The sequence below is a fragment of the Aspergillus niger genome (assembly GCF_000002855.4).
Source record: "Aspergillus niger supercontig An01".
Classification (NCBI taxonomy): domain Eukaryota; kingdom Fungi; phylum Ascomycota; class Eurotiomycetes; order Eurotiales; family Aspergillaceae; genus Aspergillus; species Aspergillus niger.
In genome coordinates, this window is record NT_166518.1 from 1,012,607 (window position 1) to 1,040,265 (window position 27,659).

Consider the following 27,659-nt stretch of genomic DNA (forward strand, 5'->3'; position numbering starts at 1 on the left):
AGGGCAAGAAAGGACGGATGAAAGGGAGAACTCCGGAAGTTCAGGCGTTACATTTTTCAGTCACCTACATTGATTGCATTTTTTGACCCATTTTATTTTTGGTCGGGGGAAAACTCATTGATACACCTTTTCATCTACATCATTGGATTTTTGGTTTACTTGGTGTTTCAATAAGCCATAGCACGTATAACAGCACGCGAGATCTAGCCATTGCATGGGTACTACCTACCTACAGACAGTGTATTGGTTGATTTAATTGATTGATAAGTTGCTACTAAGTATGCTGGTCCTTGGAAAACGCCACTGCACTAAGTAGTACTACTTAGCTCTAGCTATTGTTGGATTTGATTGGTTCTGATTAACTACTAGTACGACTTAGTAACCATTGTGCCCTAAGAACATTGTTATTCAAGTCTTGGAAGGAAGATCAAAGGAACTATATTTTACGTTCATTGGTCGGATCAAACTCTTTTAACCTATGGTTTCTTTTAATTTATCATTGGACATCTGCTTGAGAAAGAAAGAAAAATTCTTAACTTGAGCATGAGATATGGCCACCCAATGCCAGGAGTGCAATGGCACTCTTTGGAAAGCGATAAATACAACCTAACTATGCCATGCTCGCAAGAGAAGGAACGTTCCCGAACATACTCCGTAGACCCAATGAAAATGATCGCTTTCACCCAACCAAGTCCAAGATATAGAGCAGGTAGCCTTTCAGGTGTGGAAACGTCTAATTCTAATATGTAGAGAAAGCTCACGGGGCTAATGCAAGTGAAGTAAAGCAAAGAAGGGATTAGATCATGAAATTACGCCAAAGAGAGTAAAATGCGATAGGATAGACAATAGGAGATGAGATCAGAAGGAGGGGCTGAAAGTAACCGGCTCAGTAATGCAGGGTGCTGGCATTGCCAGAGTAGCCGGGATGTTGGCCATAAGGCGGGTTTTGCTGGTAGATTGGAGGAGTCTGCGCCTGCTGTGATGCGAACTGTCCGTACCAAGACTGGCGTCGGGGCTCGTCTGGCCGGTAAGGCTGGTTGAGGGCATCCCACGTGCGGTTCGCAGTGGGCATATTGTAGAGACTATAATGGCTGCCCTGATTGTAGGCAGCTGCGGAAGCATTGGAAGCCATCTGCTGTTGTTGCCAATTTTGCTGGCGTTGCACAATTGCATGCTGTACCATTTGGTTGGACAGGCCTTCTCGGATGGTCTTTTTCTCGCGCTCACGAGCATCAATCGCTCCCACCAGACCCATAGGGTTTACCGGAGTCGGCTGGGCTTTGTTGACGTTGGATATGTCGAGTAGAGGTGCACCGGTCATACGAGCCACATGTTCCTGTTCACGAGCTGAGAGGTGTGACGACAGTTCATTATAGTTCATGATGCTGTTGGCGCCGCGGGAACGTGGGCGAGGCGGTGCATCTCGGCTGCCAGACAAGTGTGACTGAGGCCGAGAGTTATTCGTCCAGTCCCCGGAAACAGGCCGAGGGGGCGGCGGTGTAGAGGAAAGGGTTCGGTTATGCGTGGCGATTGGGGGACTTGGGGCTGATCGTTGTTGCACGAATTGCTCCGCTGTAAGCCTGCCTGGAGTGGTGGGACGGGGTGCAGTCATACCCGGCTGCCACATCACGTTGCTACTTGGAGATCTTGAGTGCTGTCGCTCTGCCTGGTAAGAGAACTGCTTTTCTGTTGCATTTGAGTCGCTCCTTTGGTGCATGGATTTCTTCAAAGTATCGCCCGTATTGGGACGTCCAGTTGTAGGTAGATAAGTTAAGGTCGGCCCGAAGTCGATGCTGGGGATTTCGGCACTGAGTTCCAGTTTTGGTTCATCAACGGTGTAATGCGCATCGCCGATGACCAAGTCTTGTCTCGGGGGACCCGATCCCACGGTTTTCATGACTCCCATTCTGGGCCTAGTGACTGACCTAACCGAGCGCTTGCTGTAGACAGACCCCCGAGTACTGGCATAATCTGGAGAATTTGCAGACGCGTCATCATAGATGCTTTCCTCATCCTGATGGCTCTCTATATCAGGCGAAGTGAGCGAAAATTGGCGAGAGCCGACCCAATTCAGGACCTCTTCATCAACAGTATGACGTAGGTCATCGTAGCTAGGCTCCCCTGCAACACTTGCGGCATCGGATTCTCGGATCTGTTGCGCAGGCAGAGGCTTCCGTTTCACGGCCTTGGTTGTATCCAAACGAAGACTCGATCTCTTCGGCAAAGTGAGCGGTGGGCCGAAGTCACTCGAACGATCCTCAGGGGTTGGTGGGCCTTGTTCCTGAAGGGTAACTCTCTTCTCGCTTGTATCTGATAAGAGCGATGGCGCACCCTGTTGATCAGAGCCAGTGTTAGGTGTTAGCGGACTAGGCTGGTTGGATTCCCTGATCGTTTCATGGCTGCCTGAAGGGAAAGAAGCGCCAAGTAGATTCATGCTTCCAGAGGCAGCGAGAAGCTGTGTCAGGGTAGCGTCAGACATCCTATTATTTGCTTTTCTCAAATCCGGTGAAGGCTGAGGTCGCATTGCGGGCATTTCTCCCGGTGCGTGTGTGAAGGCTGGCGGCTGGATTACGGGAGATGGAGGAGAGGTTGAACGGAAGTGATGTCCAAGCGGCTCATCGTCGGGGTCAAGTCGCTGGTTCCTGTCGCTCCCGGTGCTTCTATGATCGTCTACCCCGCTAGTACCAGGGCGTTCGCTGCCACGTGCCACAAGTTCCTGAGCGGAGGATGCTGGGGACACTTCGGCGGCTTGCGCTTGTCTCCTGATGGAAGCAAATCCGGCAGTGTCCGAAGAGGCCCTGCTATGATGAATTGGAGAGATGGAAGCATCACGGGGGGCACCAGGCGCGACAGCGTCGTTGGACTGGTTGGAATCCAGCTGGTTAACTGGGGAAGTGCAGTTGCGTTGATGCGTCATGGTGCGGCCGTTGGGTTGTCTGTTCGGCATTGTAGCCCTGAAGCGTGGCTTACTCGCAGAGATACTGCTCGTCCTGCTTCCAGCAGCCGCCATGCGACGCGCTGTAGCCTCCTTGAGTTGCTGTCTCCATTCCGCCTCGTTCCAATCCTGACTTCCTGGTGTCTGCATTAGACTAGAGATGTCTAAAATATCAAGATAGCCATAGCGCCTTTGATTGGGGAAGGCAAACATAATGCTCTTGATATGGTTGGTGGCGGCAATAAGGCGGGTGGGCCGCCCATAAAGGTTGAACGTGTCAAAAGTAGGGACGAGAAACCGGAGCATCATTTCAAACCCAGAAACCGCAGGATGGACTTCGGGCATGACAAAGACAAACCCGTCTGTTGTCGACTCTGTTTGTCCGTGGACCGTAATCTTTCCTTCAATCTTGACCAAGGTCGACTGTTCGATCAACGCCCTCGACTGAGGATAGATGGCGTAAGCGGCGTAAGCATCAGTGATGGTCGCAATAGGCTTCGCTTTCTTAGTCTTCTTCGTATCATAGAATTTGATGTCGCCAGTTATGAGTCGGGGCGCTCGATCGTATGCCGACTTCTTCTTTATTGATTTCTGCGCTTTCTGGAATTCCTTCTCGTTCGGGGGAGTAATCACAAACCAGCACCGTCTCCAGGGCGTGCCTGCCCCAAACCTCACGCGGGCCCAATCCTCGTGTTTGTAACGGTGGCGATCCAAGATGGTTCTAATACTGTTGAGACCTTTACCTTTGCCCGCAATGATCGAACCCGTATATGCCTCATATAAGGATGTATGTTCGAACAAGGCCAGTCGTATGGCTGCGGTCCACTGGGTCAGAGAGTGGAAAGAATTAAAGTGCAGAAGGTATCTGTTTTGGCCAGCGGAACATATACTCAAGATGTTCTTCAGAGACTGTGCTCCTTGGTTTCTCGTTGGTAGTGTTTCAAGCTAGACCGGCGACAGTCAATAATCAAAAGCAAGAGCCGCAACATCTGAGATTGCATTATCTCACCATCTTTATTGAAGCATCAGCTAAGTTAATGAAAGTAGGGCAGACGTCTTCCGACTCTTCTGCGGCGTCCAGCGCTGCGGCATCCCATAAAGAAAGAGCGGTTCCGACAAGCTGCGCATAGCATTCAACCCACTGGCGATCAGCACAGGGACGACCATCTGCGATAATCTGTAATTAATATGACATTGGACTATAACAAAACCCATGGGATACGCACGAATGTCCAAATCGTTCAACTTGAGGAAATAGCCTTCATGGTATAGCTTGTTGGCATGGCTGTTCAGATATCCGAAGATTGGTTGGAGCTCCGGAGGGGTATCCTGCGAAAACTCCAGCAACGGAGGATTGTGAGAGAACAGCGTCGACTCCGGCCGCGATGTTACCCGTCGTTCGACATGTGGAGTCCCGGTTATCGGCGAAGCATCGAGAGGCGAGGGGGTATCCGAAGAAGGCGTGTCTACTCTTCGCGGAGGATTGTTCAGTGTGAGAGAGGCCGAGGATGTCCGGTGATGCTGGCTGAGGTTGTCTTTACGGGACGATCCCCCGAAGACCGACATGAGAGAAAGCACTGGTAGCGCAAGGGGTGTCAATCACCGTCATCTGTAGTTCGTAGGGGAAGTATAAGAGGATATGCTAATGACCTACCACGCGAGCGACCCATGATGGCCAAACTTGGTTATAGCCCAAAGAGATAACAGAACTGAAGACCGGCTTCCAGCTCACTCGGAAAAAGTAGGATTTGTGTTATCTGTGTTACACAACGAACATGCAGTCTGCGCGGAAGGGTTGGGGCCGAATAGTGCTGCTACGGAAATAAATGGGGAGAGAACGAGAGGCGAAAGAGTAGGCGAAGAAGAAAGAAGTGTGTACTGAGTCCAGCTCCTCCGCACGGAGATAGCGACGATGTGTCCGGACCCGCCAATACTAGATCAGGAAGTTTGATTCCATCAAGTTCCCGGTGGGAATTGGGGGAGGCGCCCAAACGAAAGACAGGAGCGGAAGGGCAAATAAGACCGCGGCAATGCTGGAACAAGTGCCAAGATAGCGGATGATGGCGCAAAGTCAGCTTTGCAAGCGCCTGACTAGGCCACTTGATGTCTCAGGACTCGATGGCGGAGAAAGCGGAGGGGAATGAGTCGGAAAGCGAAGGAAAGGAGAGGCAGGGGGAGAGATATAGAGCGAGTGAGGCGACAGAGAGGGAAACAAAATAGAAAAAAAAAGGGCAAGCTGGACAGAAGGAAGCATAGAGGATCAGTGAAAGGAAGCACAAGCCGACGAGCGTTGGAGGACGATCAACTTACTTACCCAGTCTAAGACGTGGGTCTTGAATGTTGTGAGTGTAACAAGTGTTACCGGACTTATAGTAGGGTCGGCTGCTTGTTTTCTTCTTTCCTCCTTTGAGACTGAAGGAGAGTGGATCTGGGTGTTATTTGTTGCTATTGTTTGTCAACATTCCGAATGGAGGTGCCACATAAAACACCCTCGTAGTAATTGGGTATAGGAAGTCACGGCGTGAGAGGGAAGACATTCCCTTTGAAAGAGCCGGTCAGATGGTGAAGACGAAGCCGCAGAATAACTCCATCCGTCATGCTGGATGGACCTGCGGGTCAATACTTGGGTAAGTATGGTTGTGTGTTATGTGTTACGGTACCGCGAAGTGGTTCTGGCCCGGCTTGTCTGCCTGGCGGCTGGCGTCATCGCATGTGGCTACAATCCGACTTGAAACTAATGTGCCTCCTTTACACTAAAGATGGTCCCAGACGGACGGGCCAGTCTCGCATTTCGTTTTTATTATTGCCCTTTTCTTTTCCTTTCCTCTTTTTAAACTCCGATCCCCTGCCCCTGCTGCTTGAATCTCCCTTCCCCCAAGAGTCATCTCAGTGCGATCGGCATGGATCATAGAAAAATAACTGCAGGTCACCTAACAAAGTACGGGGTAATACCCGGGATATTAGTTATTGCCTGGCTTGCTGCAAGAGATGAATTGACAATAAATGGGTCACTAGTAGGACCAGCGAACCGAATCGCTAGTAATCAAAAGGAAACAGTGCTAATAAAATGATATTATAATGATAATAAAAATAATCACCATAATATTCATTAGAAAAGAAATAAGAAATGGACACCTATGTGGTATTATTGAGTCAGTATTTACTGTCATTCCCCGTCAGTCAGCCATCCGAGCAACCCATGGGTGGCCTGGTGGATTATCCCAGTTTATCCCACTAAAAAAGCACGCCCCCCGCGTAACTGACTCTGGCACTGCCTCCAATCAGCTCATGCTGTGAATAAAAATAAGAGGCCAATCCAATGGTTGCATCCCACCATCTCGCCAAATATAGAAACGTAGGCCTGCATGTCTTAACTACGACTGCCACTTCCCAGCCAATTCCACCGGCGGTCCTTTGCTTTTGCCTCTGCTCATCAATTCATGTTTCTCGCCCACGAGGTGAGGAGAGGAGACAACGTACACGCCAAGCACAGCCTAACCAGTCATCGTATCTGCTGGTCTCTTATCTAGCAGCCAGAAAAAACTTAGACTGACCCTCGTAATGCGAAAGTATTAGTCCTCGAGCGAGGGTATATCATGGTACGATTGGATGGATGGATGGGGAGGGAAAGGCGTCGTCGTGTCCCTTGTCCCTTGTGGACGGAAGAATGCAAGGCGACAGTCAGAAAGAGGAATGGTCCGGGAGTCAATAATCCACTGGCGCACTGCCACAGGCCCGCCGTGCCACACGGCATCAGATGATCTTGGCGGGAAGCTTCACTGAATACTTCTTTAGCAGCTCATCGATAGTTAGTCCGCTGTGCTCCTTGTTTCCCAACTTGATTTTCACACTATAAATAACCGGGATGCCATAAATGTCCAAAATTGCCTGCAGTGATTGGAATGGATCTCCAAGTCGCAGCTCAGACCAAGCCTATAAAGATAAGAATAGTTCCGGAAGCATATACCCCTGCTGAGGTACGAGGCTAAGATTAAGGTGAACTTGTTTAGTTTGAATCTAAAATCATAAGCGGCTGGGGTTGGATATTGTTAGTCGTATGTCGGTACCCTGCTATCCGAGCAAAGCAATTAATTAGCAAGGGTCCTTCCTCTGCTGCGGACATTGCAGAGTAGCCATCCGCAATTTTAGCCTCGCCTAAAGTGGCTGCGGCATTTGCTCTTGGAAGACCTTAGAGATTGGGTTGAGCAAAGAGCATCAACTTTATTCTTGATGCTGCAGGTTATGTAACCTTAACGCAGGCGGTAATCAGGATTTGCCCCGTTGATAAGACGCCTTATTATTGCTCAGCATCCTCTCCCCTCGACCAAAGCCACCGATAAAATAAATTGTTAGTTTACTGTGGCTGGTCAGCACCACGAGTGATCAAATCATATCCTTTTCTAGAAGCACGTACTTCTACTCTGAGGTGTTCAACAGGGTGTACGCACTCTGTAGTGCAAACCCCAGCCCGTGACCCACCAGCCAGGGTGTTTCCCCTCTTAGTCTGCTCAAGACTGCGGAGCTCCCCAAAGATGATCGCAGGCTTGACGCGCAAACTCCTAGCAGCGATCATTGCTGGTTAGGAGATAATTTCGGCAACATGACCTCAGCTGTAGGGACCCAGCGCGGGAAAAGCTTCTCCTACCACGTAGGCATATCCTGTGCTCGCCAGTAATTTCGATGATCCAACCAGTTTTCCTCCATCATGTTTCCCCGCTTACGAAAATTTACTCACTTGATCTTCGTTCCCTTGGAGCGTATCATTGGGACACGATTGCAGGATCAGCCTTGCGGTTGTCATGATGCAATCAATCTTGACTAGGGTGGTACGACGGCTTTCTCTCCTGGCCTTACCGCAGACTAAGACTCAGTTTTGAAGAAGGGGCGATACAACGTACAAACTACAAAGAAGGAGATGATGATGAAAGAGTGAAGATCCCCCAAGTCCGAAGCGATCTTCTGCCACATGAGTCTTGCTCTGTTTCACTTTTGACGGAGGCCCTCCCTGTCTCCACTTGCTTTAGCACACCCCGACTCGGTGGAGTCTGCTGCAATTGAGTTTCGGCTTATGGACAAGCTCAGTGATAGGTTTACCCTCGGTGAGCGTGTTTCACGTATAGTCATTTTAACTGCATACAGAAGGTAGTGGCAGTTCGGTTGCTTGCTGTCAATATATTTACCAGTATATTTCTAGTAGAGGGCATACAGTACGAGCCCCACTCAGGGGGAGGGGAACCTGTACCTGTTCCTTCGCAGACATCCTGCAGGGTCCTATGGACTGGAGTGACTGTCGGAACCCCAAATATCGATAATCGAAACTGCGACATTGCCATGCTTCTCACCTTGTCAGATATCTGTGCCTGCCAAGGCCATATCTGTCGGCTGTCATGTGCCTTTTAGTGTTCTCATGGGTCAAAGGGTCTTCTGACCTACAACATCGTAATATAGCCCTGACGAAAATGACATGTCTAGGCAAATGCATTTCCAAATACTTCGAATTCATCACATTTGTACGTTGGCTGGATGCAAATTTCATCAGTCTTGAGTTTGAGACCCTCCCCCCCACCAGTATCGGACGTATAAGGCTACATAAAGCTTCCGCAGAATGTAAAAACCAGGAAAACACATCGTGGTGTTTGTCAAGCTAAAGCAGTCGGGCTTTTGCAATCTAAATCGGAGGGGCTAATATGAGTACCTGATCATCTTAGTGTTCTCCCGTATCTGACATTTGGTCATCTGCCCATCACGTCTCATACCCTGGTGACTCGTGGGTATGGGTCGACGGTATTGAATCATGTCGTGAAGACTATCTTTGCTGCAACTCCATGTTACCTCAGGCATAAACTGTCACCGGATCCTAGACTGGGTCGCGCAGTCATCTTTGATTACTAGCGTCAGGTCCGATTTCGTGATCTGAAGAGGTCGACTTTTCGATTGTGTTGTCACTCTTCATGTTCATGTGGATTCGTACAAGCTTCCCTGCTCGAACCTAGTTGTGGATGCACTTATCAGGGATATCCCGTGATATGGAGGATACTCGGCATAAATCGTAGGGTCTCAGTCGTAAGTACTAACTCCACTGACCAGTCTGGACGGTGAGGTTCGTGGGAGTCCGACAGGTCTCGCTTTGCTCAACTTACATCAATACCGTTCTTTAGCATCGTATAGCCGTCTGCAAATACTTATCTCATCTGCGATTTTCCCAAGAGAAGGTATACTGGAGTGTTATCTAAGATGACACACCTGAAAATGAAGGAAAGGACTTGAATATCTCTGCCAGTCCTTCATGGCATCCTATGGCTATGGTATTCTCACCTTATGGGTAAGCTGACGCTGGTACTAACCAAGGCAAAAGAGTCCTGGTACATCCATTTATATTGCTGGCATTAGTGGGACTAAGTGATGGGCAGAGTGTGTCTTTCCCTACCGTCAATGCAACTCTCTGGTTTTCACTGGGCCTTTCATTCACTGCGCGTGTCAGGACTTGCTTCTGCTCCTCTTCACTCCCCTCTCGCTTGACCTTGTGTTCGCTTGTATACTTGCTACTCGAATCTCATTTCGCTTCCTTTGTTGAATCCTTCCAAAACCAACTTTTCGAGATTCCCTAATCGCGTCTTCATATCATCAACTCATCTCCCTCTCCCCCAAGCATACCTGAAGTGTGTGAACACTTTTAGAAAGCACATCCTGGTCTGCAGGGCAGACTGTCAAAGGATTGGAAAATCCGCAGTGCCTTCGACAATAACAGGTAGTCTCTTGGTGTGTTATTCTTCCTCCCTTTCATATTCTCTTTCAATCTCAAACCTAACCAACGTCGAATATAAGGTCAAAATTTGGTATGCCTTGATCGGACTGTCGCCATGGATCTCATCTGCTCTTCTCCGGTCGTCCCTGCACCGATTCAGGAGATGGTCGCCGAGCCGATCGACATCATACTTGATGAGCCTACGGACACCTGTGCGATGGTGGAAGAGAAAGCTGAGGAGATTATCGAGGCTGAGAATGAGAGGCTTGACCAACTGATGATAGAATTTACCAGAGGTTTTGATCCTGGAACTTTCGTCGATGAGGTCTCTAACTCGCTCCCCGGTATCCTCAAAGATATATTCCCAGGTTCCTACGAGCATCTTCTGAGCATGCTGTTCGAAAGTGATGACAAGATGCACGCTACCCAGATGAAACTAGAGGAATGGCTTTTGAAACGATATCCTCAGGTTCTCAACAAGATCGACACCGAACGTCAAGAAACGAACATAACCGATGAGACGTATTTCGGGGCTGAGATTGAGATCTTGAGGAAGATGTTAGCATTCCTGCGCAAGGAATCTGATAAGCCGGTGTTCTGGCTCAACTCTCGGCGTGCAAGTCCTAGCAAAGCTCGTGAGCAGCTTGAAGCATCCATCAGGGTCATCGAATTGTTCAAAAGCGATGTCATGGTTGCGATGAAACTGGACACGGAGGACAGTGAGTGACAATCCCAAGTTGAACCTGTGAAAACCCATCAGTCTAAAGCAGCATAGGAAAAATCTACAATCCTCTTCCCGTGTCCACAGAACGCACCGCTCTGCTGAGTATCAAACAACTTCGGATTGACGCATGCAAGGCCTCACTTTCTTGGGAAGGCTATATGGACTCTGCCATCGTACTCACTTCTTTCTTTCACGCTTACAAGGCCTATACCTGCGCACACAAGCCGGACAAAGCCCGTGCATGGGGCTGGCTCCCACCCCAGGGACTTGCGCCGCCACGCTTGTCCGCAGAGATAGCTCAGGTAGGCGACTTGGTAAGATGGGAGTTCGAGCATGAGAACGGAGCCTTCGATCTTTTACTCAAGACTGCACTTTGGCTGGGTTTGGCGAGAGGCCTCCCAGCTGTGCATCTGTTCTGTGACGTCGCTCGACTTTTCACGACTCATAAGCCCTCCCCAACGGCAAACGAGCCATATATCCGATTTCTGCGGCATCTGGCCCAGACAAGAGTCTCCATTGCCGGAATCAAGTCCACGCCGTCCACTCCTGTCCCATTCAAGCAGTCCGACGAAAATACCAATCGCGGTTACTTCGAAGACGTAGTTGATTCAGACAAAAACCTGGAGAAGGACCTAACAAAGACCCTTTCATTGCTTCGCATCAACACGGCCAGGGATATAAAGCTAACTGCTACGCCTCCCAAATGCTCGTTTCGCAAGAAGGCGAAGATGATCGAGAAGGCTTGTGCTGTGGAAGAGAACCACACGGAGAAGTGGCCCCAGAAGGATCCGGCAAGTCAAGGGAATTCCTTTAGTTAGGTCACTTTGCATTCCTTTGCTAACATTGCGTCCTCCCAGCTTCCTGTGAAATCTCCTTCTCCGATTCCTGAGGAACCTGAACCGGCTACGCCCCCTCAAGAGACGCAGCCTGATTTTCTTGATCAGATCGAATACGTCTCAGTCTGTCCTTGGTGACTAAACATCTTGGGCTTTCAGGATTTACGAGCCATATCAGAACACCCTCACCCATATGTCAGCTGCGATCTGAACAACATACTTTACGAACGTCTTTGATCGATCTCACATGAGAATTGAAACTCAAAAGAAAATCTCTCCACTCTGTCGAAAGCAAGAAGAAGGTATGGTAATCAAAGTTCAGTCCATTGATTGGCAAACGCGAGCCATGCTTCAGAAAACCCACAAAACCCCATCAGTTGTTATGGATTCCTCTCATTTCCTTCAATAGCCATCCCAATCTCCAGGGTGCACCAGTTTCGACACTATGACACTTACCGTACGCCCATGTCATTGCCAAATTGCTCTAACTCTGGCAGTCAAGAGCAGTAGGCGAAGACCGTGGGCCGGAGAAGCTGACATTATCGTCGAAACAGGGGCCAATCCAGGATCGATGAAGAAGATGCAAACTCGCTATCCCATCTCCTTTCTTTCCCACTTTATGTATTAGGCAAAATGACAAAAAAGCAAAGTCATATCACCTCACCTCACAGTGGTTCACCACTATAGCTCATTTGTTGACGTTTTTCCTGATTCACGCTCACTTCACATCACCCACCGTCTGTATGTGCAATCGTAAGCTGACTTTACTATCTACAGGGCAACCCTCTTTTTTCACCTCCTAGGGAGATCGCCGCGGCAACCGTGCAACGTTTGTGAAAAGGGTCTGATGACATCGTTTGGGACCCGCCTCTTTATTGTTCTTGTTCGTGATTGTATTACTTTAACTCATTCATTCATTACCCTTGCTGGCCAAGGTGCCTGCATGCATTGTTGTGTATACTACTGACTACCCATTTTTTGCTTGACTCTCTATTTGAAAATCTCCTCTCTCGACTTGATGCCGCTTCGCCGGCCGGACGGCTGGCGGCTTGACTATACATGATGCTGACGACACTGATGACATTGCATGGAATGTCAAAATGACTTACTGATGTATTCCCCTATCCTTCATTTCTCCTTGTCTATTATGCATGTTGAAACTGGTGCAGCGCATCTTGGGGCCTGATGGTGTGGGAGACCTGTTGCATTTCGCATTTAACTCATCTAGAGGCACTACCTAGCTAGAGGCTCGATCATTCGAGACAAAACCATGGATAGAGAGGAGGGTAGGAGTCAAAAGGGAGAGTGTGAAAACCAAAAATAGACACTAGAGATGATTCATTATATTTATTTTACGTATCTTCTGCTCGTGAAGTAACGTTATGTAGCCCGAAATTGTGACAAAACAAACGTAGGTAGACCGGATATGGTAGTAAGAGAAAAGAATGCCCCTATGAATCCGCCATATTATACGCCAACAAAGGATCAATCATCGCCATATCATCAGCACTGGGTATCTTAGAAGAAGAAGAAACATCGACATCGACATCTTGAATCATGGCATCAGCAAAGTTGCTGGGGAAGTCGCCGGGGTTGTTTTCATTATTTGTGGGGTCACCACCACTGCCCATCGTATATAGACCAGCTTTTGAATCTGCATGTATGATATACGGTTCATATGGGGCGGAGGAGTCATCGTTATCGAACTCGAGTCCATAGATACCAAACATATCGCCGGTAACGGGCTCATTGCTGTCCGCCAATAGCGCGCGCTGCATGAACATATCGCGAATCTCGTCCTCGGTGCATCCGTGCTTACTCCCCATATGGACCCACAGATCGTAATTCCGGTGGAACCGGTGCGGACAGCCTTCGATGAAGCAGGTGATCTGTCGGCCGGTTTCTTCGGCATAACCCTCACCTGTGAGAGCGGCCAATGCGGAAGGAGCGGTTTGCTGAGGGTTCGGTGTCTTGTTCAGACCAAGACGCTGTCGACGCTCAGCCTTGGCGTTGGGAAAGCCGAGGTGCGCGGTGCGAATGTGCTCCTCCAGGGCGAGTTTACTCCCGTAGCGTTTTCCGCAGCCGTCGGCTCCCGTCCAGCCGACGACTCGCTTGGACATGGAAAGGTCGGTCTCGCCGCAGACGAAGCGCTTCTCGCCTTGGTGGACGGTGCGGATGTGCACAGTTAGGTTTCCCTTTTTGGTGAAGCTGCTATCGCAACCTGGTATGGTGCAGGGGAAGACTTTTCGCTCTTCCAGACTCACGTTACCGTGGCTGACCTCCAGATGACGGCGGAGCTCTCGGGCCGTGGAACAGGTCAGGTTGCAATTGGGACATTGTGGGGGGTGGACAGTTCGGATGTGAGCTTGGAGGAGGGCGTAAGTCGGGAATGTTACTGTAGTGAGAGCGGGAGTCTCGGATGATGATGGGTTGGCCTGCTCGGCCTGCTGAGTACACTCCGTGCAGGTGAATCGTTTCTCGGTGTGGATGCGACTCTCATGAGCTCGAAGGTGTCCTGCGGTATCAAATGCCATTGGACATTTCTGGCCGGTAGTTGCGTCGATGTGCGGGCAAGAGAAGGGTTTCTGTTTCAGATGCACGCTCATGATGTGTTTTTGGAGCGTTGAGTGTTTTCGGAAGGTCTCATCACAAGGCGGAAACTCTGTGCAGCGGTACTTGTCTCTTCCATCATGAGCAGCTATATGTCGACGAAGCCGTGAGCCAGTTACAAAGCTCTTCCCACATCCCGGACGGTCGCATACGTAATCTCTGATTCCGGTATGGGCGCTCTTGATGTGATGGCTCAGATGCGATGCTCGGAGAAACGTCTTATCGCAATCGTCGTGGGTACAACGGAATAGTCGTTCATTGTTGTGTGAGCGCAAGTGTTCCTGTAAGCGTGCTGGACGGTTGAAGGCCTTCGTGCAACCGTCGAAAGGGCAGCGGTGAGTTTTCAGCTCTGAAGGATATCTAGCGGAGATAGTCGACATCGGAGTAGCTGGAGTCTCATGAAGACTACCGCTAGCGACACTGGAGTCATCCGAAAAGTCATACTCGGGGTCGGAGTGCTTTTCTTCATATATTGGGTCTGGAGTATATGAAAGACATTTAGTATCAGCCGGAATCTAGACTCGGTCTCTAGGCATATCTTACCGACATCGTCCAGCGTTGTCCGGCTTTGTACCCGCTTCGGGTTGGGGAGGTCCCCCGAGGCTTTTCGCTTCTGAGCCATAGCTCCGCGGTCCTTCAGACCATCCAAGCCTGACTAATGAGCACTGGACTGGCGACAGGAAGGAAAGAAGATTGAAGGAAAAAGTGATGGCTGCACGACGACATCCAGAAATTTTGCCGAGGCGGTGAACAGCGGCACCCAAAGAAGACTAGCGCCGGACGAGCGACAGGAACTTTTTCCGGATTCTGAGGGTCGCGACTTCGATTTCTTCACGAGGAAGAAAAGCCCGTCGCAACAGTTTATCGTCTCGTCCCCAACCCGGCCCGGTCGCGGTGCTGCCATTGTCTTCATTGCTGTCATATTCGATTGGTGTTTCATCCCAATTTTGTTCAACTTAATCCGCCACCATGTCTGACTACGGAGACCACGACGCTGAGGAAACGTAAGAGACCGGTACCCCATGAGAGCTTGAGCTTGCGCAGGTCAATGCTGCGCGTCTGCGTTACATATCGATGGCCGTCATTTTTGCTAGGTGGAAATTCCGATGTTCTGACTAGGATTGTCTTATAGTTACGACTACGAGCCGGAGCAGGAGTACGATGACAACGAGCCCGAGGACTTCTTAAACCCCGAGGATGTCGACGTCGCAGAAGGAGGAGCCGATGAATATGGCGAAGGCTCATACGCGCCTGCTGTCAACGGAAACCACATTGTCGCTTCAGGCGACCCGAATGCGGGGTATGCGGGCAAGGTCATGGAACAGACACGGGAGAAGAAGGTCCCGAACGACCAGCGCCAGACAACTCCATACATGACCAAGTACGAGCGCGCGCGTGTCCTGGGTACTCGGGCGCTGCAGATCAGGTTCGTCTCGGCAATCGATGCAGCATCAAGCATGGGCTGAGGAGCGCAATCGGATGCTGACCATGTTTTTAGTATGAACGCCCCGGTGCTCGTCGATCTTGAGGGCGAGACGGATCCTCTACAGATCGCCATCAAGGAGTTGAACCAGAAGAAGATCCCACTGATTGTGCGGAGATATCTTCCCGACGGATGGTAAGCGGACCTTCTCCATGTGTGTTTAACGATTTGACGTATTCGATCTAATCACTATTTCTGTGGTACAGGTACGAGGACTGGACTTGCGAAGAATTACTCTAGACGCGGAGACGACATAGGTGGTTGTATTTTTCCAAATGGCTTCTTCTTACTTTATTGTGTATGTGTTTGGTCTAAGGATCTTTCCCTCTGGGCAGCATAGCGTTTGGAGTTTCGGAGTAGGGTAGCGGGCCATACTGGCCTAGGCAGCCACTGGGACACTGGGAAGACAAAGAAAACTCAAAAGAATAACGCACTGCAGTCTATATATCAGTAAAATTCAAAAAAGTTTGATGTTGACATTGTTTCGTTTGGCACAGTCTAGGCCTTTTGTTCGCAATCTACTGCTTTGGAAGCAAAACGACGTCTTCACATCTGAGCCAGACAGAGCGCTCCACAGAGGTGGACTCGGATGTAGAATCAACATCGACGGGTCTGTTTTCGTGTCCTGATTGGGATGGTGACTCCAAATTGGAGATGAAGGAGGTAGCAGAAAAGGTACTTTGTGTTTGGCACTGTTGCAGATGGATGCTTTGGGGCTCTGATGCAACTGCAAGTATGGCGTCAACTCCTCACATGGCACCGTTCCCACATTCCCGGTAGATAAGTTGTCTCGCGAGCATTCCTCTCTGAGATATGACATGCTCCAGATGCTCGCATCAGGCTGCGACGGGTCCTTGTAGCACATGATGGCCTATCCTGTATTCGCCTCATTCTTATTGACCACGTCATAAAGTCGTTTGACTTGTTAAGTGCTTCGACATCCCTGCTCTTGAAAACCTCCACAGAACACGTAGGAATCATAAGAGAGATGCTTAGCCCAATGTGTTGCTCATGAATACTTGCTAAGAGTCATCGGTAAGTTGATCTAGGCGACACAAATGCCTCATTCGGAGTATAAATGGGACGAGTAGGATCGCTTGCTCGATAGACATTATTTGTACGGACTTCGGTCCGCGCTTCTCTGACCGCCAGTGAATCGGCTGAAACAGCCGAGTCGGAGAGCACAGTTCGAACATCGTGGCTTGTCTCGCATTGCCGAACTGCACGAAAAGCACTAATGCAAGATGACATCCCGTGATTGGCGGCATGTGGTCAGCCCATTATTGAGCAACACAACTTCTCTCTTCTGCTCGGTTTCAAGGCATGGATAGCCTGGTATGAATTCTTTTCATGCTTTCTCGAATCGGTCAGCCACTTTCTCTTGCGCAGTCACTGGTTATATTCGGTCTACGTATCAAGCAGATCAGCAAGTGCTCACCGATCCGTGGTTTGCTCACCTTTTTTTCTGCCAGCCGATCTTCATCGGCGACGACGCCGTCTTGTTTCGGGACCCAGACCCGGAGCGAAGACCGATAACTCCGAGGTATTTCAATCCCGCATTTTCTGGCTTACGAGTAAGTGCTTCGAGGGGTCTCGAATCAAGCATCTTCCTTGTTGCTGCTGATACTTCTCGGTGGGCCAGTCCAGTGCGCAGTAGGCATTGCTATCATTATTTTCTCTATCGCCAGATACACTGTTCTTCAAGGTTAACTGGACTAGAGATGGATAGACCGACCCTTGACCTGTCAAGCCTGGACGATGTGATATATTCGTGTTTCAGGAATTCGAACCAGCGTTGCATTCGCCAAGAATGAGCAGGTCAACGGACCAGGTACAGGATGGACTAAAAAGAAGTGATATGCAGTTCGGCCCTCCGCCTGGATAAATCGGCACGCTGTCACACTAAAAGCCCACTATCTGCAGTCATCCTCCAATCGTGCTTATGCAGAGCATACCTGCAATAACCGTAGTTGTGAAGCGCAGGGCGTCCCTTTGCTTTCCCCAATTTCTCATGCTCGTGTTCTCACTTCTCCAACTCCCCGACAACACATCAAGACATGTTCCTGGGGAAAAGAAAGAGCTCTGTGGCTCCGTCCCTCGGCAAGTGACTCCATCGCTTACCCGGAACCCGCTCGTTGCTGGTCCAGTAGGCTCTCTTCCCACAATGGGGCATCAGCCAGAGCCTGGTTCACTTGACTGTCTCCATTCCCACTCCCAGGGGATCAGTCAACATGAATGGCCACCTGAGAGTGGACCCCCCTACTCAGTCTTGGTTGAGTCTGCTTTTCTAGCTCCCAAGCTTAGTCTTAGCCGGGGCTTGGAGGCACTACCTTAATAAATTTTTACTGTGTGCCGCTATGATTCATTTCTAATCACAGTATATAGTGTGAGCCTGACCTCCACCTGGGCTCGACCTCCTCCTTGCTCCTAGTCCCCCGGTCCTAAGGAATCTATCTTACGTAGCTACTCAAGCTCTCTGTGAGTGCTGTTTGGGCTGTGTTCACGTCGACTGCCACGGGGATTATCTGATCCGCTGTCTGTTTCGCCCTCCAACCCTTACCTTTATCGTCCACTCCACCAGACGGTCCGTCTGATCGCTTATTATCGGGGTGGAAAATGGGAACCAATGCTGATTACGACGAGAAGGCTGTTGCGGGATCCCTCGCTGCAAACAACAATGGCGATGTCCATGAGCTTCCTACCCCGTCAGATGAGAAACCCTTAGAAGAACCGATATTTGATACCGGCTTTAAGTCATGGATCCAAGTGCTAGGTTCTTTCTTCCTTTTCTTCAACTCATGGTATGTGAGGCCCTATACTCAAGTATCATGTAGGGCATCAACTGACGAAGGATGACGGCCAGGGGTGTCATTAACACCTGGGGTGCTTTCCAAACGTATTATGAACAGAACTTGTTGTCGAACATGTCATCGTCCAACATCGCCTGGATTGGCTCACTCCAGGCTTTCCTACTCATGCTTTTTGGTGTGGTAACAGGACCTCTCTTCGATGCAGGCTACTTCCGTGCTCTGCTCACGTTTGGAAGCATTATGCTTCCCTTTGGGTTGATGATGACCAGTCTTGCTACCAAGTTCTGGCAGCTGATCCTGGCCCAGGGTATCTGTATTGGCCTGGCTGCCGGATGCCTGTTCGTTCCATCCGTCGCCATTCTGCCCCAGTACTTCAAGAAGAGACGCGGCCTGGCCAATGGTCTTGCCGCTTCGGGCAGCAGTATCGGAGGTGTGATCTACCCGATCATGTTTGACCAGTTGCAGCACAAGGTGGGCTTTCCCTGGGCGACTCGAGCTATTGGCTTCCTCTGTTTCGGGACCTGTTGCATTTCATACAGCATCATGCGTATGCGCTTCCAGCCGACAGAGAAGCGCAAGCTGGTCCAGTTGGCTGCCTTCAAGGAGCCGCATTTCGTGATGTTCTGCATTGGCATGTTCTTGGGTTTCCTTGGATTCTACAACTTCCTTTTCTACATCCAATCCTACGCCATCGATACCGGAATTGTCGGTTCCACCCTCGGATTCTACCTGCTGTCCATGTTGAATGCGGGGTCCACCGTTGGACGTATCTGTCCGAATTTCATTGCCGACCACACGGGTCCCTTGAACGTCCTCACTCCTGCAGCCACCGCTACCGCCATCCTCGCCTTTGCTTGGATCGGAGTTCACAATGCTCCGGGCATCATCGTTCTTTCCGTGCTGTATGGTCTCTGCTCCGGCGGTTTCGTGTCACTTCCGCCGGTCGTGATGGTGACTTTGACCAAGGACATACGGGACCTGGGAACTCGTCTTGGCATGGTGTTCGCAATCACCTCTGTCGGATTGCTGATCGGTACACCTATCGGCGGAGCCATTCTGAGCAACTCGGGCAGCTACCTTGGAGTGCAGCTCTTCACAGCCTGCTGTCTCATTACGTCTGCCTCCGTCTTTGCCGCGCTGAGATTCTCTCGCTCGGGTATGAGACTTGCCGCGCGTGTGTGAGCGCGATCTGACAACACACTACTCCTATTCCCTCTTCAACTACGCCGCGACCACATCGACCCGCCTCGATGAGGACCGATACCTTAATACTTGATGACCCAAAAGGATTGCATATTCCATTCAAGCATTGCATTTGCATCATGCATCATGGGAGAACCGGTTTTTCTTTTTCTGGGATGATAAAAGTTTGATCTTTTGATACGATAGATAAGATTCAAGACTAGACTAGAACATATTGCTTAATGTATTACGATCCATATTGGTTGATTGAAAGTATTTGACAGCATGGATACCATCCCCAAGCCTGTTTGGATTTAGTGACTACAATTCTCATAAGAAATCTATTCAAGCCGTCTCCCTAGTCCCACTCAACATGCATAGCACGACATGGCATGATACGTCCGTTCATCAACCCAGCATAGAAATAATAGTAATGGAAACGCCCAAACACCAAATGCTCGAAACAACCGACCGACAAGCCATTTTTCTCTTATATAATTCCTCAACCTTTGTTGCCGGCCTCACTTCCATCATATGTATATATACCTAGACCCGTCCGATCCATCCATCATCACTCCCCAAGCGAAGCGTAGAGAGAGGAACTCCTCTACGAAACATGAATCGGATCCACCAAGAACTCCTCCCCATTGTCCCGAATATGCTGAAGTTTCTTATCGCGACTGCATGGCTTGCGCATATCAAAGGCATCTTCACCTGAATCCGAGAAGCCTGTTGGGTCGTCGCTGTAGTAATTTACTACTCGGCGGAAGACAGAGTATCTGCGTGAAACACCCCTATTAGCACCATCATCATCTCTATGTGGAGAACCATAGAAAAGAGAACAGAAGAAATTCTGGACAGGGGAAGCTCAAAAAAGAAAAAGTAGAAAGGAGGGTATAAACTCACCCCATGCCCTTATACATCCCCACGGCAACTTTATTCCCCGCTCGCACATAGAGATCGACAAACCAGGCATCGTTGATATCGGAGCCTTGTTCCAGACGTTCGGTGAGACGACGCGCGTGGCCGAGACGGCGCCATGCGGGCGCAACGGTTAAAACGGTAATGTGGCCGTGCCAGGGCGTGTAGTGTTCGGAATGGCGCATCGAGGCGGGTTGTTCTTCAAGCTTGCCCATGACTGAGTATTCGTATTAGTCGTGATCCTTGCAATACGGAGGGTCTATATCATGTGTTGTTCAGGGTGTGGTTGGAAAGAACTCACTGTAACCCACGATGCCTTCCTGGCGATCTTGAACGCTGCTAAAGAGGGACGGCCATCGCATAAGGTAATTGAGGTAGAATCCGAGGTCGTAGTTTTCGGTCAATGGGTCGAGGTTGGTGAGGTTGAGGGACAGGAGGTCCGTTGGGGACATGCGCCGGATGGAGCTCATTGTGGGTGTGGTGTTTTGCGGGAGAAGTGAGCGGTGGTTTTCAAGAAGATAGTCTAATAAATGGAGGGGAAGATGAAGCAATTTGGGGGAGTTGATCGGCGAGTCAATCGGGGCTTGGGCGGTCACGGGGAGGAGATCTTTTTGAGGGTCGGGCTTCTTTCTCCCTCTCCTTCTGTGCCCCCCTCATTATTATTATTATTGTTGGTGTCTCTGCTATTTTCTCTCTCTCTCTCTGTCTCTCTCTTTCTCTTTCCGGCTCATTCTCTATTTCTTTTTCGACTCTTTCGTTCTCGGGATAGCCGGTCTCGATTCTTCGTTCCTTTACCTTTTCCTCCTTTCTCCCCGTCCTTTAGAACTGACTGCGTGGAAAAGCATCCTGGTGATGCGGTCGGCGATCCACCATTGATTTCCGTTCCCCTGTTCGTTATTTGCTTCGCGGCAGCCACTTAACGATTTGCAAAGAATCTACAACAAACCACCCCCTGTTTCGCTTGTTTAGACCGTCGAAGTCTTTCCGTCAAACTATCCCCTTGACTCTCAAACGAGCACACCGCATCCTCGTCCTTCTCCTTTCCCCTCCTTTAATCCTGCAACATGCCGTCCATCCCACCTCCCCTGACTATATCTCACCGCCATACTCGGAGTCGCTCCTCCAACATCGACATCGACCCCATTTCTCCTGGCACCTACGCTCCCAACGGCTTCTCCTACCGGTCGCCTCGGTCGCCTCATACGCCTCGTTCATCCATCCCCTCTTCTCCGGTGGATGTCCGCCCTCACCACACTCAATCATTCAATGGCTCCCATAGAATGTCGGGCGACTTCGGCGGTGCAGGAAACGAAGGCGGCGGACTAGGAAACTTGGCAGATGAGCTTGCAGATGCATGGGAGGAGGAGGAAGGTGGTTACGGATACACGTCGGGCCAGGATACTGGGGCCCCTGACGCACAGTACGTGGACCGCAGTGACGATGAAGATGCATACCACCGCATGGGCACCGGGGCCCGCACACCCTCATCGGGCTACTCGTCGGAACGGAATTCTTCCCTGCAGCCTCCGAGGCCCAAAACCCGTAATGGTGCCCATCGGCACCGGCGACACGAGTCGCAATATGATGGCTCCGATTATGGGAATGACTCGGATTTCGAGGAAGCGGATATGCCGCCTAGCCTAGAGATGCAGATGGCGGAGATTGAGAGTCTGGCTCGTCGCGGATTAGAGAACAATGGCAGCGAGAATGACTTCGTTATTCAACGGGCGGTGGAAGCTCTCCGGGATCTTGGCGGGCAGAGTGGGATTGAAAATAACGCCATGAGGTAGGTGGATCTGTTGTGGTCTGTGACTTGGCAGGCTGTTCTGTCTGCTCGGAATCATAGCTGGCTAACACATCTTTCTTTACATTCAGACTCATCACCGCACACTCATCCATCACCTCACATCTTACCCATCAGACCCGGGCACTTCAGACCCTCACCCACCCTCTCCTTTTCTCGCCATTTCCGCTCCTTTCCTCAGACGCTATAGATGCGCTCATTCCTCTCATCGACGAAGAACTCCTGCCTAACCTCCCCTATCCTTTCCCGGAACAGCCACGTCACTCCTCGAGACCCACTACCCCCTCCCAGTCACCGGCCCTGAACCCTCTTGTCTCGCTGCAGACCCTTGTGTCGCAGACATCCGACATCACCCTGTCGCTCCGAGGCCTGAGCGATACGTTGTATGAGTCGCGGCAGCTAACGTCCACTGCATCACGACGACTCCGGTCTGCTCGCGAACTCGTAGCCGACCTCCGCCGCGAGGAAGAAGGTGTTGAAGAGGGGACTCGGTGGATCGAACGAGGCGACTGGGACCGCCGACTTCGGGATCGCGAAGCCGGCCGAGTCTGCGGAGACGTAGTCAGTGGCTTCGAGGCGGTGTGCGGTGAATGGCGTGAGAAGCTCTTTGGAGCAGCTGCTGGAGCCGAAGTGGCTGCTGCTTGAGATGACTATTCCCTAAAGGTAAAGGGGAGGGATAATGGATATAGACAAGGACGGATGCTACCAGTTTCTTTCTTCTCATGGGATAAATTTTTTTTTGTCTTTTTCCTTTTTGTTGCCCTTGACACCCCAGATATAATGTCTCGAGTACTACTGCCAGAGATAGCGGCCATACCCCCTTTTGCAATTTTCCTTTCTAGTATATAGATTATTTCATCTGGGTTCATCCTGTTCATGTTCACCCACCTACATATTCCAGAACTTCATCCATCGAATCCAAGCAAAGCATGATCATATTGAGTGTCAAAATCTCTCATCGATAATATCTCAAGATCCGCACATCCAAACCTCCAATTTCCAATTTGACACCATAGAAGTACATACAATTAAATTCCCCACATCCCTGGTATCTTTCTTATCAAACGTTATCGCAATTTCCAAGCGAACTTCATAGATCCTGAAGAATGACTGATACATCTTCACCTTTCCCTTTTACGTACTCTGGTCTGCGTACCAATTCGTGTTACCAAACCCCTAACAAATCCCCGAGTAATCTGTCACAGGTACAGTTTCACCAACTGCACGGTCTGTTTCAGGTATTGATGACAAGACAGATACCCTTTTCCCTGTCTACCTACCAACCTACCTATTTCTTGTATTGGAATCAAGCTAGAGCATTGGGGGGGAATAAAAAAGAAAAGAAAAATGTAGATGGTCACACTGAACTGAGGAAATTATAGCAACGAACGGCACTGCCAGTCTGGGGATTAGTAATTAGAGGTATAACTCTGTATTCACATATGGTAAGGAATGGAAGCAAGGTGGAGAGGGCATTATTTTTTTGGGGGTGCGGGGGAAAAGGGTTTATAGACGATATGTAGGTATGTAGGTAGTATGAAATAGTTACTACTATGCACTTAGTGGGTTCTGAAACGAATCACCAGTGGTTTTCATGACGATCATACTCTATCTACTTATTGTGTAACATGATTACTGTGTAGTGATTCTCACACTACAATTCAAATATCAACGTAAAGAACGAAAGAAAATACTATGCATTTGGTAAGAAACCATGAGATCGGGTAATGTAAGAACAAATCAATCAATCAATTGACATGGCATGCCCAGAAAAAGAAAATTAAAATCAAGCAGTGGGGGGAGGAGGCAAAGAGCTTTAACTACAACCTCATGGTAAAAAAAACCCCCGATGTCTTTCTCTGTCTCTCTCCTCACAAAGGTTCATACCTCATCGACTAAAACAACTAAAAGACGTAGTAGGAACAGGTTGGAGGAAGAAGAAAAGAAAAAAATCGTACCGGGTTTGAGGCTAAGGAGGAAAAAGGTACTATGCGAACATGAAGATGGGGAGGCGGGGCGGAAAAGTGTTTGAAGGTGGATGAGAGTTGTGTGTTATACCACAAGGATGAAAGAGAGAGAGAAAAAAGAGAAAAGAGGAAGGTTGACTCAAATCACGCGCCCTTTCATCAAACATCCCAAGAACTTTTTCATGTCATCATGCGATTTACTGGCCACCCTGCTGCTGCTTCCATCTGGGCACCCACTTGCCAGCGGCAGGCTTGGACTCCTCGGGCTTGTCGGAGCTGGAGCCGGGGGTCTGCGTGCGGGAGGGGGGCTGGGAAGAGCCGGCCTCGCGCATGGCACGGGGAACGTAGCGCTCCGTGGAAGGAGCAGGAGCAGGGGCAGCAGGGGTAGCACTGGCACCCGAGCGCAGGTGAGGAGGCACGTAGCCACCAGTTCTGCGCACAGGAGCGGGCTCCTCGCGGGCAGGCTCGGGAGCAGCAGCAGCAGGAGCAGCAGGAGTGCCACCAGCAGCCTCCTTGGCAGCCTGACGCTCTCTCCAGCTGGGACCAGCACCACCGGTGCGGGGAGCCAGGTTGAGACGAGGAGCAGTGCGTTCAGTAGGAGCAGCACGCTCAGGAGCTGCCTCGGGCTCAGCACCACCGGTCCGGCGAGCGGCACGGCGAGCTTCGGCTTCCTCTTCACGCTGCTTCTGCTTGGCAGCAAGTTCATCGAGTCTCCTGTAAGGCGGGTTAGCAACCAGTGGTTTTGCGCGGATTGAGTGATGGTTGAGATGGAATGGGGGAATACTGACTTTCTCTCTTCCTCACGCTTGGCCTTCTCCTCAGCCAGGACGCGGCGGCGCTCCTCCTCCTTGGCGGTTCTCTCCTCTTCCTCGCGACGGATGCGCTCCTCCTCTTCCTTGCGGCGGCGCTCTTCCTCCTCACGCTCGGCCCGCTCACGGCGTCTGCGCTCCTGGACCTCCTTGATACGCTGCATCTTCTTGGCCTCGAAGTCACGCTCAGCAGCCTTGCGGCGCTTCTCGAACTCCTCGTGGCGCTTCTCCGACACCTCCTTGCGGAAGCTGTTGAATTGAGGCACCAGGCGGCTGAGACGGTGCTTGAGGGCAACGGCCTCCTTGTGCTTGTCCTCGGCCTCCTTGAGGGCCTCGGCCTTGGTGGCCTCGTAGATCTCCATGTCGCGCTGCTTCTGCTTCTCATAGTCCTCGGGGACGTGCTTCAGTTCCTCACGACGGAAGGCACGCTCCAGGTGGTCAATGCGCTTGGCGGTGGTGCGGATGCGGTCGTTGAGCTCGTTCTTCTCCTTCTCCAGCTGAGCCAGCTTCATGGCACGGAGGCGGTTGGCATCCAGCTCGTTCAGGTCAAGCTCGCTGATGTCAATGCCCTTGACGCCAGTCTTGAGCTCCTCCAGCTGCTTCTTCAGCTCCTGCTGGCGGATGCGGTCCTGCTCATCCTTGATGCGCTTCTTCTCACGCTCGCGGTGCTCATCCAACAGACGCTGCTTCTCGGCTTCCTGAAGCTGCTGGGTGCGGATGCGCTTGCGAGTCTCCTCCTCGCGCTGCTTGCGCTGCAGAGCATCGGTGGCAGCCTCCTTCTTCTTCTCGATGATGACGCGGCGAGCCAGAGTCTCCTCGTGCTCCTTGGCGGCACCAGCCTCGGCGCGAGCGAGGGCGGCACGCTTGGCCTGCAGGCGGGCCTCGTTGTACGAGGGGTCGACGTACATGCAGGTCACATGCAGGGTCTTGGCCAGGCGGGTGAGCTGCAGGCGGGCAATCTCAGCGGGGGTGTTCTGCAGGCGCTGGACGGAGCCAACCTCGCTCTCGGCGGAGCCAGCGGCGCTGCCGGGGTGCAGAGCCTTGGCCGAGGAGAAGACGTCGGTGTCGAAGGTGAGGACACCGGAGATGTGGTCGACGCGGATGGCGAGATCGCCCTTCTTGCAGCCGTTCATGATGAACTTCTCGATCATGGAGGGGGTGATCTGGAAGGGGTCGGGGAACTGAGCCAGCTCGTAGACGAATTTGAGCTCGACCGACTCATAGACCTGAGACAGCTGCTGGAAGAGACGGGTCAGGATGACCTGCTGCAGAGGCAGGACGTACTTCTCCATCTCGGGGTCGGCACCGATCTGCTTGAGGATGGGGGTGATCTTCTTGCAGATGGACAGGGGGTGGAAGTCCACCTCCAGGATGTTGTAGAGGTCACGGATCTCGGGGCGGGCGCGCTTGAGCAGACCCTTGTTCAGGGCATCCTTGAACAGCACAGCACGAGTGGGGGGAGAGGCCATACCCAACAGGTTGGTGAGACGGGTGTTCTTGTTCTTGCGGACCTCATCCACATCGACCAGGGCACCGCGGGAGCGGGAAGTGCTGATGACGGGGATGGACAGGGCGGACAGCAGGACGAAGGAGGCGGCCTTGGTCATGTCGGCCTCGGTGACGGAGGGGTTCTCCTTCTTGGTGCCCTGGCCAGCAGCCAAAGCGGCAGCGGACTGGCGGAGGAGGTTGTAGTAACGGCTGAAGGCCGCGGCGTGGAAGAGGTAATTCTCGCTAACCAGGAAGATACGGGCCAGCTTCTCGTAGTAGTTGGCCATCATGACGTTCTTGGCGGGACGCTTGCTGAGGCTGAGGAGGGTGTGGATATCCTCAATGCTGCGGAAGGCCTCCTGCCACAGCTCCAGCTCGACGGCAACGTTCAGCTGCTGGAAACGGGTGTCCAGGTGGCGCTGGAGAGTGTCCGGGTCGCTGAGGTTGATGGCGTGCATCTGAGCGGAGTACTTGGCGGCATTCTGGACGTGGTTGCGGAGCAGCTCGCACAGACGGCGGAACTCGGTCTTGCGGGTGTACTTGAGACAGAACTGGAAGGCCTGCAGGGCGGTGGTCTGGTACATAACCTCAAGACGGGCATTGTTCTTGAGGATTTCGAGCACGGTGCGGTAGGTCTCCCAGAGGAACTTGAGCCAAGGGGTGACAACAGCACGGTCAGTGCGGTCGCGGGACTGCTCACCGGAGACGGTGGCGAGCAGGATGGTCTCGGGGGTCTCGATGGCTTCCAGATCGTCCACGTTGGACGAAGGGGCAGCGGACTCGAGAGAAGACTGAATCTCATCGGCCTTGGCCTGGGCCTCGGTGACCTTCTTCTCGGCGAGTTCGATGAACTTCTTGAGAACAACCTATACCGGTGCAGGGTTAGATGCTGTTGGTCGGGGGAGCATGAAAGGGGGATGTAGTGTGTAAAAGAAAAATTTCTCCTACCTCGATCGTTCCGACGTTGGTGTTCTGGGCGATGTTCTTGTACTGGTAGAGACCATCCTTGGCGGCCTTGCCCTTGCGAAGATCAACACACAGCTCAACGAAGAGGAGCATCACCGGCTCCAGAGAGGCGATGGGGCTGCTGCGCGTCCGCTTGGAGGTGACATGTTCGTGAAGGACGTTGAGGGCGGCGGGGGCCTGGCCCACGGCGATGAGTTCCTGAGCCCTCTGCGGACAGAATACCGGTCAGCATGAATTTTCCATCACCATATGGTTTCCCATCCCATTCCCACGACGACACATCACTTCGACATTATAATCGAGATAGTATTCGGAAGAAGTAACCGGGCTGGCGTACCTTGAGGACATTTTCAGGCTTGATGTGAGGCGGAGGCGGCAT

General features: G+C 51.2%; 11 protein-coding genes across 11 annotated transcripts; 6 read left to right on the plus strand and 5 right to left on the minus strand.

Annotated features, from left to right (window-relative positions):
- Window positions 1–886: 886 nt before the first annotated feature.
- Window positions 887–4,605, minus strand: An01g04330 (uncharacterized protein; the record flags this gene model as incomplete). The annotated part of the gene is made up of 4 exons (XM_001388823.1): window positions 887–3,880; window positions 3,945–4,102; window positions 4,162–4,512; window positions 4,590–4,605. The coding sequence occupies 4 exons, from the start codon at window positions 4,603–4,605 to the stop codon at window positions 887–889; spliced, it is 3,519 nt and encodes a 1,172-aa protein (XP_001388860.1).
- Window positions 4,606–5,053: 448 nt separating this feature from the next.
- An01g04340 (hypothetical protein) lies at window positions 5,054–5,566 on the plus strand (the record flags this gene model as incomplete). The annotated part of the gene is made up of 3 exons (XM_059747489.1): window positions 5,054–5,126; window positions 5,210–5,367; window positions 5,450–5,566. 3 exons carry the CDS (start codon window positions 5,054–5,056, stop codon window positions 5,564–5,566), a joined length of 348 nt encoding a protein of 115 aa, XP_059599624.1.
- A 545-nt stretch (window positions 5,567–6,111) lies between these two features.
- An01g04350 (hypothetical protein) lies at window positions 6,112–8,268 on the minus strand (the record flags this gene model as incomplete). The annotated part of the gene is made up of 9 exons (XM_059747496.1): window positions 6,112–6,169; window positions 6,490–6,714; window positions 6,797–6,904; window positions 7,003–7,113; window positions 7,294–7,449; window positions 7,536–7,576; window positions 7,671–7,784; window positions 7,965–8,030; window positions 8,116–8,268. 9 exons carry the CDS (start codon window positions 8,266–8,268, stop codon window positions 6,112–6,114), a joined length of 1,032 nt encoding a protein of 343 aa, XP_059599625.1.
- Window positions 8,269–9,795: 1,527 nt separating this feature from the next.
- On the plus strand, window positions 9,796–11,222 carry An01g04360 (hypothetical protein; the record flags this gene model as incomplete). The annotated part of the gene is made up of 2 exons (XM_001388826.3): window positions 9,796–10,399; window positions 10,456–11,222. 2 exons carry the CDS (start codon window positions 9,796–9,798, stop codon window positions 11,220–11,222), a joined length of 1,371 nt encoding a protein of 456 aa, XP_001388863.3.
- A 1,469-nt stretch (window positions 11,223–12,691) lies between these two features.
- Window positions 12,692–14,230, minus strand: An01g04370 (uncharacterized protein; the record flags this gene model as incomplete). Its single annotated transcript, XM_001388827.3, has 1 exon — window positions 12,692–14,230. The coding sequence occupies one exon, from the start codon at window positions 14,228–14,230 to the stop codon at window positions 12,692–12,694; it is 1,539 nt and encodes a 512-aa protein (XP_001388864.3).
- Window positions 14,231–14,819: 589 nt separating this feature from the next.
- An01g04380 (uncharacterized protein) lies at window positions 14,820–15,573 on the plus strand (the record flags this gene model as incomplete). Its single annotated transcript, XM_001388828.1, has 4 exons — window positions 14,820–14,854; window positions 14,983–15,276; window positions 15,349–15,468; window positions 15,540–15,573. The coding sequence occupies 4 exons, from the start codon at window positions 14,820–14,822 to the stop codon at window positions 15,571–15,573; spliced, it is 483 nt and encodes a 160-aa protein (XP_001388865.1).
- Window positions 15,574–15,803: 230 nt separating this feature from the next.
- On the plus strand, window positions 15,804–17,668 carry An01g04390 (hypothetical protein; the record flags this gene model as incomplete). Its single annotated transcript, XM_059747517.1, has 6 exons — window positions 15,804–15,943; window positions 16,035–16,109; window positions 16,322–16,368; window positions 16,705–16,986; window positions 17,114–17,186; window positions 17,317–17,668. 6 exons carry the CDS (start codon window positions 15,804–15,806, stop codon window positions 17,666–17,668), a joined length of 969 nt encoding a protein of 322 aa, XP_059599626.1.
- Window positions 17,669–17,949: 281 nt separating this feature from the next.
- An01g04400 (uncharacterized protein) lies at window positions 17,950–19,325 on the plus strand (the record flags this gene model as incomplete). The annotated part of the gene is made up of 2 exons (XM_001388830.3): window positions 17,950–18,134; window positions 18,197–19,325. The coding sequence occupies 2 exons, from the start codon at window positions 17,950–17,952 to the stop codon at window positions 19,323–19,325; spliced, it is 1,314 nt and encodes a 437-aa protein (XP_001388867.1).
- Window positions 19,326–19,932: 607 nt separating this feature from the next.
- Window positions 19,933–20,716, minus strand: An01g04410 (uncharacterized protein; the record flags this gene model as incomplete). The annotated part of the gene is made up of 3 exons (XM_001388831.3): window positions 19,933–20,104; window positions 20,232–20,463; window positions 20,548–20,716. 3 exons carry the CDS (start codon window positions 20,714–20,716, stop codon window positions 19,933–19,935), a joined length of 573 nt encoding a protein of 190 aa, XP_001388868.1.
- A 594-nt stretch (window positions 20,717–21,310) lies between these two features.
- Window positions 21,311–22,695, plus strand: An01g04420 (uncharacterized protein; the record flags this gene model as incomplete). Its single annotated transcript, XM_001388832.3, has 2 exons — window positions 21,311–22,032; window positions 22,122–22,695. 2 exons carry the CDS (start codon window positions 21,311–21,313, stop codon window positions 22,693–22,695), a joined length of 1,296 nt encoding a protein of 431 aa, XP_001388869.1.
- Window positions 22,696–24,214: 1,519 nt separating this feature from the next.
- Window positions 24,215–27,659, minus strand: An01g04430 (uncharacterized protein; the record flags this gene model as incomplete). Its single annotated transcript, XM_001388833.3, has 4 exons — window positions 24,215–24,731; window positions 24,806–27,180; window positions 27,263–27,487; window positions 27,618–27,659. 4 exons carry the CDS (start codon window positions 27,657–27,659, stop codon window positions 24,215–24,217), a joined length of 3,159 nt encoding a protein of 1,052 aa, XP_001388870.1.